General features: G+C 54.7%; 1 protein-coding gene across 1 annotated transcript; it reads right to left on the bottom strand.

Moving 5' to 3' along the window:
* Positions 1-4,947: 4,947 nt before the first annotated feature.
* Positions 4,948-14,019, bottom strand: LOC136639210 (alpha-2-macroglobulin-like). The gene is made up of 12 exons (XM_066613213.1): positions 13,844-14,019; positions 13,266-13,422; positions 11,596-11,670; positions 10,422-10,587; positions 9,652-9,881; positions 8,139-8,357; positions 7,510-7,637; positions 7,033-7,123; positions 6,616-6,684; positions 6,144-6,246; positions 5,934-5,975; positions 4,948-4,973 (listed from the first exon to the last, which is right to left on the bottom strand). Exons 1-12 carry the CDS (start codon positions 14,017-14,019, stop codon positions 4,948-4,950), a joined length of 1,482 nt encoding a protein of 493 aa, XP_066469310.1.
* Between the last annotated feature and the right edge of the window lie 405 nt (positions 14,020-14,424).

Here is a 14,424-nt window from a genome sequence, read left to right as displayed (position 1 = left end):
CCAGGTGATGCTGGAAGCACTGCCGGAACGCGGAGGCGTCTACACCTGTCGGGTGGAGCACGCCAGCCTCCCAGACCCCACCAGCATCCAGTGGGGTGAGAAACCAATGAAGTTGCACATCATGTGTCCTGGCCACAGTCGGACTCCGCCTGGAGCAAGATGTGGACGGGGGTCGTGGGGCTCCTGCTGGGCCTGGTCTTCGTGGTGCCCGGACTGGCTCTGTACCTGAAGAAGAAGAAGGTGATGGTGGCTGTGATGGTGGCTGGGGGGGGGGGGGGAAAGTATGTGCTACTGGGGCAGGAGGAAGACCTGGTGGGGACTCCCCTCCTCCTCTCTCCAGCTGGAATCTTTGGAGTCCTCTGTTCCCATCCCTCCCTCTTGCTCAGGCTGGAGTGGTGACCAGAACTGGTCCAGGCTTGGAAGAAAATGTAGCAGGGCTGATAGTCTTTCCTGGCACCAAACGGACCCCCTGCCTGACCTCCCATTTCCTGACTAGCTGCCCTCCCATTTCCCTGATGTCTCTTCCTGTCCGTGAAATGCATTTCTGGTGCACTTGGAGACTGCTGTGCTCCTTCTCAGAAGTTGAGGCAAGAAGAGGGACAGCTTGCTGCTGATTTCCCCCTTGCCAAGCCAAGCCAAGCATCTTTCTGTGCTCTTTGCCTGAGATTCTATTCTATCCAGGGCAGTGTTTCTCAACATTTGTGCACCGTTATCACTTCACATGATCCACCTATTCAAAGTCCCACCTGGCGATGTAACTGGCGATGACATTATCTCCAGTTCCTCCTGGACTGGGAGGCCAGATGTGACACGACAAACACCAGTAAGAGGCTCAAGGTGGACAGGAAGGCCTTTCTGAGAGCAGAAAAGCAGGCTTTGGAGCTCTGCCCATTGAGCTGAACCACCTACCGCCATTTCTTGTGTCAAGGTCCTAGTCTTGCTGCAGGGTGGCAGGTGTGCAAGGATCCCGTGAGTGCCACCAGACACCACCTCAAGTACCACTTGAGAAACACTAGTCCAGGGCCTTCTCCAGTCCCAAGGCTGGTGAGTCTTGAGGTGCAGTCATTGTATGTGCAAGATGTGTGCTTTTTGTCCTAATTGACAGCTGAGTTTTGACACTTGGTGTGCAGGTGGTAGAAGGATCTCTACAGTATTTAAAAGGCTCACTGAGATGCCCATCAGCACAGGATCAGGACTGGAAACTACCACAAGGTTTCCAAACTACCTTGAGAAATGGAAGTGACGTTTTCGCCTCTGCAGGTCATACTGAAGCCTGCAGAGGCAGCAGGTGGACACGCACCGCCTCTCTGGGCTTCAGAAAGCCCTCTTTCTTTCTTTCTTTCTTTCTTTCTTTCTTTCTTTCTTTCTTTCTTTCTTTCTTTCTTTCTTTCTGTAGCTCAGGTCCCCTTTGGAGGGCTCAAGGGGGTGAATATAATGGATTAGATTATCCACGATATTCAGCCTCAGCTTGGTTCTGAGAACGGACCCCCCTCGGATACCAAGGCCCCCCTGTATTTATTCCTCATATTTACTCCCCTCCCCAGAATGAATGCACTGTGATTTCAGGACTGAAGCTTCCTGTGGAGCAAACAATGTGTGTCTGTTTGATTTTAGACACAACAGTCCCAGTTATGGTATTTTGATCTATTAGCTGGGGGGGGGGGAGCAGGTCTGGGCTCTGCTTGGGGGCTCCTAAGTCAATGGATCCCTTTTCTCTCTTTTTCAGGGACTGCCACCCTCCACCTGCAGGTAACCTTCTTCTCTCCTCTCCCTGTTCCACCCCCTCCACTGCCCACTTCTGGTCCCTTGTTATTTCTCTCCCTGCCAGCAGGAGGAGCTGCTGCTTTCCCTACCTCTGCTTTTAGGAAGAGAAGCAGTCCTGGGGGGGCTTCTGGCTCTCCCCACCACTTCTCCTCCTGGTGCTCTTTTTGCACCATCTCCAAGTGTCACACCTAAGCTGGGACAGCAGGACCCTTTGACCTTCTCTGCTTTCCCTCATCAAGGTTTTTTCTCCCTCTGCAGCTCTCATCAGTTAAACTGACTCGGCTTCATTGGGGTCCCGTCTGGGAATCATTTTTGTCTCGCTAGTGATTCATCTTTGAATATTTGAAGAGAACTATTCTCTTCTCCAGGCTGAACATACCAAGTCCTCTCAGTCTTTCCCTGTGGGGCTTGTCCTCCAGCCCTCTGATCATCCTTGCCGCCCTCCTCTGAACTTGCTCCAGTTTGGCTGCATCTCTCTTAAAGGGAGGTGCTCAGAATTGGACACAGGACTCCAGGGGAGGTCTGACCAGTGCACAGTAAAGCGAAACCACAACTTCTCGCAACTTGGAAGCTACAGTTCTATTGATGCAGGCTAAGATTGCATTTGCCTTCTTTGCAGCCGCATCACACTGCTGACTCATGTTCATTCTGTGATCTACCGCAACTCCAAGTTCCCGCTCACATGTTGTGCTGCCAAGCGAGGGATCTCCCGTTCTGTACCTGTGTCTTGGGTTGTTTTTGCCCAAGTGCAGCACCTTCCGTTTATCCCTGTTGAACCACTTTATTCAATTCAGCCCAGTATTCCATTTTGTCTAGGGTTTCCTGAAGGCTTCTCCTGACTTGCCTTGTGATGGCTACTCCTCCCAGCTTGGTGTCATCTGCAGATTTGATGAGGCCCCCTTGTATCCCTTTATCCAAGTAATTGATGTTAAAGAGAACTGGGCCCAAGACAAAGCCTGGGACACCCCACTCAAGACCGTCTTCCAGGTTGCCAAGGAGCCATTGCCGGACTCCCTTTGTGCATGGCCTACACACTCATTGTCAGGGTTGGGAACTTGAGTCAGTGATTCGGATTTGAGTTGCAAAAATGTGTGATTTTTCTGACTCGGTAACTCATGAGTCACATGTGTGGCAGACTGAAAAAGACATGAGTCAGGGCCCCCCTGCCTTGGCACTCATCCACGCAGTGGCGTAGCTGGAGGGGGGGCAGAGCACTCAGGCTGGCAGCGAGGTGGGCAAGCAGCCCCTCCCTTCGGAGCCATTCCCAGCGGGAGGAGCAAAACGGAGCCGAATGGCTCGAGTCTGCCTATATCTAGGGGTGCTTGCATACTGTTTTTGAAGTTTGAAATACCTTATGGGGCCAGCATTCCAATCAAGCAAGCAGCAGGGAGTTCCAGCCATGAGGCAGGGAAGGGTTAATGCTTCCTTTCCCAGCCAAGTGGGGGGGGGGGAGAGGCAGGAGCAGGCTTTTTGCAATCTCTGATAGGAAGGAAGAAACCACTTATCACTGGAAAAAAGATGGGTGTTCTCATGTTGTATTTGGCTGAGGGAGGGCAGGAAGAGGAGCCAAGGGCATTCTTGCCTTATGATTGGCTGCAGAAGCCAAGGGGGAGGTTTGTAGAAATCATGCTTTTCCCTGCATGGCTAGCTGCTGGAAACTGAACTCCATTATTACTTTGGAGGGGGAAGCCTCATTGAATGACTGGCTACAGTGGTACTACTTCTGAGTAGAACTGCCAAGCATCGGGTCATCCTGGTAAGCCTCACAGCTGCTACTCGTGACCCGCCTCCCTCTTGCCGCTTTCTCGCCATCCCTCCCACCCCTCCCACCCTGTTTACAAATGGGAGGGGACAGCAGGGGGGAGTGAGTAAAGAGAACTCCAACACACACACACCCTGGAAGCAGCACTGTTTTTTCCACAGTGGGCTTTTTAAAGGGGGGGGGACTTGACTCGAGTCCTATCAAGTCACTAAAGGGTGACTCAGCAACTTGAAAGTGTCCCCATTATGGGTTTTCCCATCCCTGCTCTTTGGGTGGTACAGGATTGTGGTTTGAGGGGCATGAAATGCTCCTTGGTGCAAAGATGTGCTTCTTTTTCCCACTGAAGCATCTGGCCAAACAAATGTAGCAGGTTGTTTACTGCTCAGATGGGAAAGAAAAAGTGAACCCCGTCCCCACAAAGGATCGTGGCTGCTGCAGCTGATTCAGTAGCCACTGAATCCAGGGGTGGAGGCATCACCAAAATTTCTGGGGTGCTAGAACGGTCCTAAACAGAAGGGGGGGAGGAAAACACTGTGGCAGTACCATTTCTCATGGCATAATCCTGGGCATGCCTACTTTGAAGTAAGTTCCATTATGCTCATTGGGGTTTACACCCAGCTAAGAGTGCAGATGATTTCAGCCTTAGGACACAGGTGTCTCCCCAACTCTGATGCTGGGAAAAAAGAACTGGACCTGAGAAGCCTCTCAGGGGGCTGCTGGCCTCTCCCCCTGCTGCTTTCCCCACTGTTTCGCCTGCCTGCACCCACTCCTGTCTCTTGCACCCGGCTCAAGGAAAGGCAGTGCACTGGGGGCACTGCAGGGGAAAGCAAAGAGAGGATCTGGCCCCCCCAGCACCTCCTCCTTCTTCCCCCACCCACGTGCAGCCTTACAGCTCATTGATGGCAACGTGTGTTCGAAGACGCCCTCAACCAGGGCTTGCCTCGGCCATTGCTCTGTGTTGGGTTTGGGCCAGGAAAAAGCAGAGGAGATGAAACAGAAAGTGAAGGACCTGCAGTTCCGAAACAGAATCCACCTCTATCAGCTGACACTTGAGACGTGCCTGGGAAACAGAACTGATTTTATTTGACCCCAGCAAGGGGAAGGCGCAGAAAAAGCCTCTCCTGGCTGACAAATGAGACAGTGGGATGTTTCGACCTTCCCACCCACTGCCTGCCTCATCTGTCCTTCCACAGCATTCCAGCTTGTAGACTTGGGTGTAGCCACAGCAGGTGGAGATGCACCCCTCGGGCCGCATCAGACGGGGTGGTGGGAGCAAGCAGAGGGTTTGGGAAGGAGCAGAAGCAGTTTGGTTGCCTGTGTCTAAAAGAAGACACTTTCCTCTCCAGTCTCTGTTGTGTCCCTGCCGTCCTGTTCACTCGCATTGCAGGATCGAGCAGGGCCTCCCCATGGGTCTTCTTTCTTCACGCATTCCCCTGTTTGCTGCCCTCTGCAAAGGGGGGGGGAAGAGCAGAAACACTTCCTTAAGCATTAAGCAGTCAGACAGAGGTGGCCCAGGACGTGCTGGTGTCTGAAGCTGGATGTTTAACCAGTTTTCCCCTGTGGCCTCCCCCATTTTTTGTAAGCCAGAGTTCTGATGATGTGCTGCCCTTTCGTGCTGCTCCAAAATCCATCACCTGGGCTGGAGCAGTTTATCTTGCCCAGTGGCAGGACCAGGTCTTCACTGAGTTTGCCAGGGACACGCGACCCAGAGGAGCACCTGGTACTTGTGGGCAACAATGATGCTGGTCGTGGGGGTTTGAGGCGCAGGTGCATCCAGGTTGGACAGCAAATGGGTGTGTTTTTTTGAAAGATGTTAACCACTGTACTATTTCCTCCAAACCAGAACTGGTGATTTGAGCTCTGTATGGACTCTGAGCACCCTTGGGTGGGGAGTTTGGTCCCCCATCCCCTCTGAGTTTCACAGCTCCTGCTTCTGAAGAAACGAGACCCAATACTGCAGTACATGCAGCACCCCACCCCACCCCCTCACCCCCCGAGTTCGGTCCCAGGGCCTTGTCACTGTCAGGAGCAACAGACATCACTAACATTTTCACCCAGTCAGGTGAAGCTGCCTTCCCATTTTCCGTGACTGTGGTTCCTCTTATGCCCTCCCATGCAAGTCATGAAAGCAACTCAATGTCTGGTGGAAGGTCTTTCAGAGAAGGGATGAACTGGAGCTTAACGGACTCCGTTCTTTTTGCTTTGCAATGTGTCTGTCCTGTGGGATAGGAAGGCTAAGAAATGTGTGTGTGTTTTGCATCCCATGATTTCTCTCTAGGCAGAAAAATGCATTTTTACAAAGCAGATCATCCCACCATTTTTCTAGTCAAGGGGGAGAAAACAGGCTGGAGACAGGCGTGAGTGCTGGGCACAGAAAGAGAGTTGGCGCTCTCTGCTCATACCTTACCTGTACTGCAGGGGGCGCTGTACTCAGCCACTGCACTTTCATCTGGTGGAGAAAGAAGGGAAGGGTAGTCAGGGCAGTGGAGTCTGGTGTCTCCCCCCGCCTGCCCCCCTCACTGCCTGCTGCCCCCGAAATGCTCCGTGGCCTTTCTGCAGGATTTGCTTGAGCACCTTCAGTGCAAAACAGCCCTGCAGTGCTGGAGCCCCTTCTCACCTGTTTCGTAGTAGTCATAGACTTTCACCAGGGCAGGCTTCAGGCCCTGAACTAGCACGTCCTGCTCCACCATGAAAGAGAAGCTCTGGGTCACGTTGCTCACCTGTGGAGAAAGCAGGGCTCACGTGAGATCTGTTGATCCAGCCAATGGAGGCAGCCATGTGCCCAGCTGAGAGTTAAGTCCTCTGAAGCAAGAAGCCACTGAGCAGGGCTGGAGGGGGTTTGGTTACTGGGAGAGATGGACACAGCCTCCCCAGGGGGTGCCCCCACTTTGCAAGGGGAGGATGGGGGCTTGGCTTCTTCCTTCCACAGAAGCTCTCAGTGGTCTCCATGAGCACCAGTGGCTTCCCCACAGAAGTGTCTGGGACTCACACACATGGTTCCAGTTACAGAACTTCAGGAGACCCGCCTCACTGGCACCCAGAAGGAGCCCTTGTCCCCCCTTCCCAGCCAGTGCCCGCTTCTCACTCACCTGCTCCAAATACAGCAGGACGTGGCTGAGGTTCACTTCGGTCCTCTTGACCTGATTATGCCCTTCCAGCTGGGGGGGGGGAGGCAAAAGGGAGGGAGCTTGGTTATGATGGAGCAGTGATACCCTCAGGCCCCTGTTCTGGTCATTGTTTGAAACAATGACTTTCTACAAAGTCCGGAGAAAGGAGTGGATGATGGGAGAGTCAGCATCTCTCAGCCACGCCAGCCAAGTGGAGCCTCTCTGTGCAGAGGTGGTCTATCTCTACACATGAGGGGGCAGCTGTCCCTTGCAGGTCCTGCTTGTGAATCTCTCACACAGGCCCCTGACTGGCTGCTTTGGAGGCAGAACTGAGGGACTTGAAGGGGCAGTCCTGGAAGCCTCCCTGGAGCAGGCTGTGCACACACGGGGGCTAGTTACCTTCCGCACTGACGTCTTCACTGGGACAAACCCTGAAAGCATCTTGATGTCCACGATGGCCATGTTGGAGACCGGGCGCTGGCCAGTGTAGCTGAGAGACCCCAAGAGAAAGGAATCCACGTCACCTCCCTGAACTCTGCACCAACGGCCACCCCACAACACACCAGGCTGTGAACCTGCTTTTAAGTCCTATGTGGGGCAATTTGGGAGACCCTGTTCCATAGGGAGGGGTTGTAGAGCAAGGGCAGCACCCCTGCAAAAGGTTTAAGGACACCCGTCTTTCCTTCCAAGGCCCACTCTGGCTTGTGCATCAAAACCCCAGTTCAAAGCACTGCGTGGATTTCCATGGGACCTGCACAATTCCTGACCCTGGTGGGGGTGGGCCAGCTCTCCTGGCACGAAGGCCCCCCCCTTGCAGCCCCCACATTCAGGAGGTCACACAGTTCCCCACCCCACTTTGGCCTGTGATAGGATTACCTGACATTTATGGCGACGTCAAAGGTTCTGTGGGCCTTGGCTCCAGTGCAGGTCTCAGGAACCGTACGCACGTCCAGCGCAAAATGTGTGTCGTCTTCGCGAGGCTGGATGCTGTATATCAGGGTGATCTGGAAAGGAAATGGCGTGCTGAGCTGGGCACCTCTCTCTGGGAATGGGACTGCACTAGTGGAGACCCGCCTGTGCTGCCCACAGGGTGCCATGGGGGCCAAGCAACTGCCTTGCCCAACACAGTGCAGCTGGAATCCAGACCCTGTGGATACTGGTGGCAGGATAACCAGACGGACTCAGACAATGGCGTCACTGGGTTGTGCGAGAGGCTGGCGTGTCACCCCCTTTGACGGATCTCCTCCTGTGCAGTGGTTGGGCGATGCCCTGGGCAGTGGGCGTGGCGATGTGCCATTGCCCTGCCCCCACTGAACTGTTTTCGCTATAACTTTTGATAGGATAGAGATATTTCAACGTGGTTTGTGTCATTGTATTCTGCATGAACTCACACGTCGAATGACGTATAACACGATAGTATTATTCAAAAATACCAAGATTTTAAAAATGTGGAGAGCCCACCTCTCTGGCATCTTTCCTTTCCCAGGTGCCCCGGCCAGACTCACCTGCAGGAAGACACAGCCGGCACCTGTCACCTCTGGGCCGTAGTCACCTGGCACAGCGAGAAGAGCCTGGCACTGAAGCAGCAAGCGGTTGGTGCTGTCCACCTGGAACTGCCGCAGGACGTTGCCTCCAGACCGGAGGGACACTGTGGCCTCTGCCGTGCTCGGGCGGTAGGTGAGGCTGCTGTACAAGGCGAGGCCCTGGAGCGCCACCACGGTGTCCTGCGGCAGAGACCAGGGTGAGGAGGGGTCTTTCCCAGCACCTGCCTCTCTTCTACTGACAGACCTCTCCTGGTGGAGGGGAGGGAGCCAGGCGTGTTCCCTCCTAGAAGCCACATCAACACATGGCACCCTCGCCACAACCCAAGTGACCTGACGCCCATCACTGTGGTCCATGACTGACACCTGCCCTGGTCTGCAGAGAGGACTGGGCCCAGCCAGCAGCCTCTTGTGGGACAGGCCCGGGCCCTGCTGCCTTATCCTCACCGGCAGGTGTGATGACAGACACGGGAGAGCCACAGAAAAACATGTCTGCTGCCTTACCAGTGAAAGGGTGAGGGAATCTTTCGGAGGGTTCCCGCTGACCCTGATCCCCCCTTTCCACTTCTGCCCCAAGAATACATACCCCAAAGGTACCCCTGGCAGTGTGATGGGGTCAAATCTCTTGCCTGCCCCAACCGCTCCTGGGCACTCCACCCCAGAGGTTGTCCATCCCAGAGGTTGCCCTTGCTTCGCAGGTGCTACACCCCCTCTGGTGCAAGGGTGGTCTCCAACGCAGGATAGGGGCCAAAAGCGGCTCAGCCAGAGGGAAGGGGAAAACTTTCCCCCTTGCCTCTGGGAAAGGTGCCCTTTCCCCTATGGGTCTCCTCGAACTTGCTCGGCACAAGTTTGAGGAGAGCAGAGCGGCTTGAAGCTGCTCTGTTCTCCCTGGGAACGGGGGTTGGGATCTGGCATAACTGCCGGATTTCAGCCCCACCTCCCGCTCCCCGCCTGCCCCTGGAGCCGCCCACCCTCCCCCCACCCAGGAATGCCTCCCTCCCGCCTCCTCCCCGCTCCCCCTGCCTACCTCAGAGCCTTGCTTCGGCCCAGCTGAGCCAACACAAGGCTCGGTGCCTCTGTCGGCGCGGAGGCTTGTTCCAGCTTCTGCAGGCCGGCGTGTCTCTGTGCCGGCCTTGCCGACTCCCAAGGAGGTGCAAACGTGCCTAATTGTACATTTGCGACCCTCCTGGGCTGGTGCAGGTGACTTGCGCCGGCCCAGGCCCAAGTTGGGATTGCACCCTGAGTGCTTTGTACTTGAGCAGTGCCACCTGCCGGGAGTCACCAGACGCTGCCCCAAATTTGGCCAAGCCGTGCTTTGTGTCTGTCCAGGCTTTTCCACTCAGCCTGCTTGTACTTTTCGGTAAAAAGAAAGTGGGGAGCAGGAAGGGATGCCCAGGCAACAGCCACGAGGAGCCACTCCCTGCCTTCTCCTTCCAAAACCACAACATTCCTCCTGCTGGTTCCTGAAGGACCTTACCTGAGTGGAGGCAAATCCACCTGTGGGGTTTTGCTGCTGGCTAAGCCACTTGACGATGCCAGATGAAGCAGTCAGCTCCTCCTGGGATGGTGCTGGCTGTTTGGAGATGAGAGCAAGGAGCACGTAGGCAGTCAACTCCACCTCTGCAGAAGGGGCCCGGGGCCGGTAGAGGGGCCGGTGGGTCGCCTCTTCTTGCTTCTTGGACCGCAGCCAGTGGATGGAGCCGTCCTCTGCGGAGACAGAAGACGGGGTCAGCGTTTGGACCCAGGGACCAGGCTTCAAGAGGCTCTTTCTCAAGCTCACATCGCGACAACAACAGAGACCACTTTCTGCCTTCACTATGTTTGTCTGCATTCTTCCCCGCGATCAACCATCCACTTTAACATACATAGTGCAAGAGAGGCTCAAGGCCATATTATTACTAACAAATAGAATAATAGAATGTTCGAGTTGGAATGGGCCCTAGAGACCATCTAGTCCAACCCCCTGCTCAGTGCAGGCAGGCATGGAATGGGACTGGGCTCTCATCCTCCCATGACCATTTTGAAGGTCTCCGCTGCATTCCAAGGGTCTCTGGGGCTGGCAGGTTCGCTATCCCTCCCCCAACCCCACTGTTCCCATAGGATCAATGACTCCCCATCTGCAGATTCGGAATCCGCTGGGCTTTCCAGGAACCCAACCCCTTCTTTAAAGGAGAACTGACTGTACCTGGGCAGGTACAGCACCAAGAGCCAAAGGGGTGGAAGCGGCTGAATCTCCGCCCACCTCACCTTCTTTCACAGCTTCTGCCAACAGGGTGCGCAGGAGCTCTTCTCTCTTGTCCTCCTTCCCTGCCAGGGAAAAGGCATATGCCAGCAAGGCCCGGCTGTAAACATCGGTGTCTTTGGCCTGCGCCGCCGTTTCCAAGCAGAACAAACCATTGCGGACCACTGAGTTCTGGGGAGAGAAGAAAGCAGAGGCTCAGGAAAGGTCAGGGTGGCAGTTCTGGAAAAGCTGGCCAGGCGATGGTGGCCGGCATGGACGGTGTCTTCATGCACCCCTGACATGAGGCCAGGTGGACACTGCCAGCCCTTCCATGAGGTCACCTGGTGCAGGCTGCATCAGAGGCAGGTGGAAAGGGGCTCGAGGTTTGAGGGGGCAATAGACTTGGGGTGCCTTTCGCCCCATGTCTGCCACTGCTGCGGATGCCAGCCACAATGACCTGCTTCTTGCTTGCTCAACTGAGAAGCAGATCAACTCATTTCATTCAAATTGCAAAAGAGCAGAGGATCGTAGGAGAATTTCTGATGGCTCCTCTCTCTGGCAAACCGACACAGGCTGGCCCCCATCCTGGCATTCACGGGTCCAGTTATCTGCCGTTCTCTTGGGGATCCTGTGCCCATTACCTTCGTTGAGCTTTCCTGACCCTGCCGCCAAGCAAGCGTGTCCTCCTTTTACTGAACGCTAAAACAGGAGCGTGAAAGGCAGGCAGGCAGCCTGCACTCCAGGGAGACACGCAGCAAGCAGAACACTTCCTGCTTCCGGTTAACGTCTCTCTGTTCTGCACGCAGGCTGCCTGCCTGCCTGCCTTTCAGCTTCCCCACCAGGGCAGGAGTCCACTTGCCGACGGATGCACCACAGATTCTGGCACAAGGCCGTGCAGATATATAGTTGCTTTAGCTCCAGAGCAGCCAAAACCACCCACTAGCGGAATACGACTGACAACTTTGTGACAGAAGGACATTCCGCTTTGCTTCCTTAGGGAAGACACATCCTAATTAATTTGCAAAATGTTTTAGCTGACGGGAACTGAATCTGGGCTGGCAGCTGCTCTGCTGATGTCCCCCCACCACACCCCAGGTGGTCTGTTTTTTGTCCAGCTCCTTGAGCAATATTCCCAGGCCTGCCCCCCAGCTCCCCTGAATGCTGCCATGGTGGACAGGGAAGGCAGAGAAGGGAACTTACAAAGATGGGCAGACTGCCCTCCAGCAAAGCGATGGTGACGTAGGCAGTGAGAGCGACCTCCTCATCAACTCCACCCTGCGGGGGAAACCAAGTCAGAGGCAATGAGTGCATCACAGGCCAGGGAGGTTTTCTGCTGTTTCCCGGAGCTCCAGGAAAGTTTCTGCGTTTTCCATCAACCTCATCTTTTCAGGGCTTGCTTTTTCCTTGGTAACAGGAGCTCCCACCCACATTGGTCTACTCCAGTGATCAGCATGTAGACGGACCTCCCTGCCTGACCTTTGGGCAAATGGCTCTTGGAGCACCATGGAAATGCAGATGCCTCCCCACTGCTGGGGCCCCCCATGTGTGGGGAGCAGCCAAAATGCCTTGGGCTGCGCTCATGGCACTGAGTGAAGCAGAGACCTCAAGGACCTTCTGCTGGGGAAGGGATTGTGATGACAGACGGATGGGAATCTCTTTCTTCACCAGAGCATGAACTGACCAGGTCAATATGAGGATAGTTGAAGCCCCCCATGATTACAACCCTGTCTGTCCTCGTTACCTCCCTGATCTGCTTCCTTTCAAGGTCTCCTTCCGGTTTCTGGTCTGGAGGACGACAGCACACCCCCACTATTGCATCGCTCCTCAAGCCTGTTCATTTAATCCACAGTGATTCTGTGGTGGAGTCGGACCCTCCTTGAGTCTCTACTTTGCTGGATTCTATCCCTTCCTTAACATAAACGGCCACCCCACCTCCAACACGCCCCTGCCTGTCCCTCCTGTAGAGTTTATAGCCCGGGATTGCGGTATCCCACTGATTCTCCGCATTCCATCAGGTTTCCGTTATGCCCACTATGTCAATATTTTCCCTTGTCACCAGACATTCCAGTTCTCCCATCTTTGCTTGGAGACTTTGGGCATTCGCATAAAAGTATTTGTACATGGAATGCCCCAGGATGGACTGCTTATTAGCTCCTTTATCCCTGAAACCTCTCATTGTGCCAAACCATCTATCACGCTACCATTCCCAATTTCCTCTCCTACTCTGCCTTTACCTTGTTGTTCTCTAACCTCCCTATCCTTGTCCCAGAGGGATGAGGAGTCCCGAACCGGATGCCCCTCGGCTCCTGTCGGCCTTCCCCCAGGGATCAGTTTAAAAGCTGCACTGCCACCTTTTTAATGTTACGCGGCAGCAGTCTGGTTCTGTTTTGGTTCAAGCGAAGCCCGTCCCTCTTGTACAGGCCCCGCTTGTCCCAAAACGTTCCCCAGTGCCTAAGGAATCTAAACCCCTCCTCCCTACACCACCGTCTCATCCAGGCATTGAGACCCCTGTTCTCCGCCTGCCTAGCTGGCCCTGCGCGTGGAACAGGTAGCACTTCAGAGAACGCTACCTTTGGGGTCCTCCATAAGGACACCACTGAGCAATACTGCTGTGGCTGATTGAGACGCTTGTCTGTGGAGACAATTTCTTTCTCTTTTTCTTCCTTTTCATGCATAGCTCAGCCCATCCTGAAGTCTCAGAGCAGACAGGAAAAGCAACAGTGCACAAAACAGGGTCTGATCATTATGCCCGGACATTTCCAAGCTACACCAGAGCCCCAACCAACACTTCCAGAAAGCTCTCCCTGCTCATTCTTCTCTTTCTGGTGCTCTTTGGCCTCCCTCCCTCTGCCCTGCCCTGCACTGCCTACCTGCAGGGCATTGTTCCGGAGAGTTCCAGTGCCTTGGAAACAGCCATTCTCCTTCTGCCTGCTGGCCAGCGCAGTCCAGGCCTCTGTGATGTGGTTCTCGGACACAAAGATGTAGCGTGCTATCCCTTGAAAGGTCTTGAGCACAAAAGCCGTCAGCCTGCAAGACCCACATTAGAACATCACCCCTGTCTCGCCAGCTCTTCTGCTTCCTAAGCCAAAGCCCCCCAAATCAAGACAGGGAGTGGTCACTGCCATAGAAGGAGAAGCTCCCTGCATCTGAAAGAAACCTGCACCGCACGACTGGGTCCCTCACGGGGCTGAGCCACCAGGCTCAGGGGGTGGTGGGCAAAATTTGCACCCCCCAACCTAGAGCTTTTCTTCTCCCACAGGAATAAAAGACTTTCACTTCCATGGAAGGTCACCCCTGGGTCTGCTTGGGGATGGGGGCCAATCTGGTCTCTATTACTAGCGATGACCCCAGGCAGCCTCTGCAAGGAATGCAAGCCCAGCTCCTGGGGCCAGCACGGCGCTGTACGGCCTCTCAGCCCCAGGCCACCAGCTAGCCTTGGCCATCTCACCAGCTATTCCCTGGCTCACTCCTCCCCAGTCGGTCTTCTCCGAAGGCGCCGTAGGAGCCGTCAGCATGCTTGTAGTTCAGTTGCTGCTGGTACCCTGAAAAGAGAGGGGCTTCTGTTTCTTGCGCATGGCTGTGTCTTCCTGACACGTCACTCCCTCCCCATCCCTTAGATGTCATCCTAGCATTTCTAGGTAGGGTGAAAAAGAAGCTGTGGTATGATGTGTCCTCAGTCCATCAGTAAATGCAGGATCACTTGCACAAACTCCTGCATTTGGAAAGGGTCGCCAGCCAACTCCAAGTAAAGACTAGCAGTAGGGAGGTATGTATAATAAAGTGTGTGTTTAATAAGGCAGCCCAAGTGAAACCCAAGCCACAGGCTGGTGTCTTAATGGGGGGAGGGTGAGAGGGGAAATAAAAAGCCAGATGCACAGGAGTGGCTGCAAGATGCAGGTGCCTTGTGGTCTTCTGTGCTCCCTGGAGCATCTGGCGGGCCACTGTGAGATACAGGAAGCTGGACTAGATGGGTCCTGGGCCTGATCCAGCAGGGCTCTTCTTCTGGCCCAGGTCTTTGCATTGTCATGA

The sequence above is a fragment of the Tiliqua scincoides genome, chromosome 2, assembly GCF_035046505.1.
Source record: "Tiliqua scincoides isolate rTilSci1 chromosome 2, rTilSci1.hap2, whole genome shotgun sequence".
Classification (NCBI taxonomy): domain Eukaryota; kingdom Metazoa; phylum Chordata; class Lepidosauria; order Squamata; family Scincidae; genus Tiliqua; species Tiliqua scincoides.
Note: the sequence above shows the minus strand (reverse complement) of the source record. Positions and strands in the feature narration are given on the sequence as shown.

What these genes read in the sequence shown, in the direction of transcription:
- LOC136639210 (XM_066613213.1), bottom strand. Translation starts at nt 14,019, where the DNA reads ATGACATCTAAGGGATGGGGAGGGAGTGACGTGTCAGGAAGACACAGC. An exon ending in TCCGGAACAATGCCCTGCAG is followed by an intron (nt 11,671 to 13,265) that starts GTAGGCAGTGCA and finishes TTTCCCCCGCAG; the next exon opens with GGTGGAGTTGATGAGGAGGT. An exon ending in TCCTGCTGTATTTGGAGCAG is followed by an intron (nt 6,247 to 6,615) that starts GTGAGTGAGAAG and finishes CTTTCTCCACAG; the next exon opens with GTGAGCAACGTGACCCAGAG.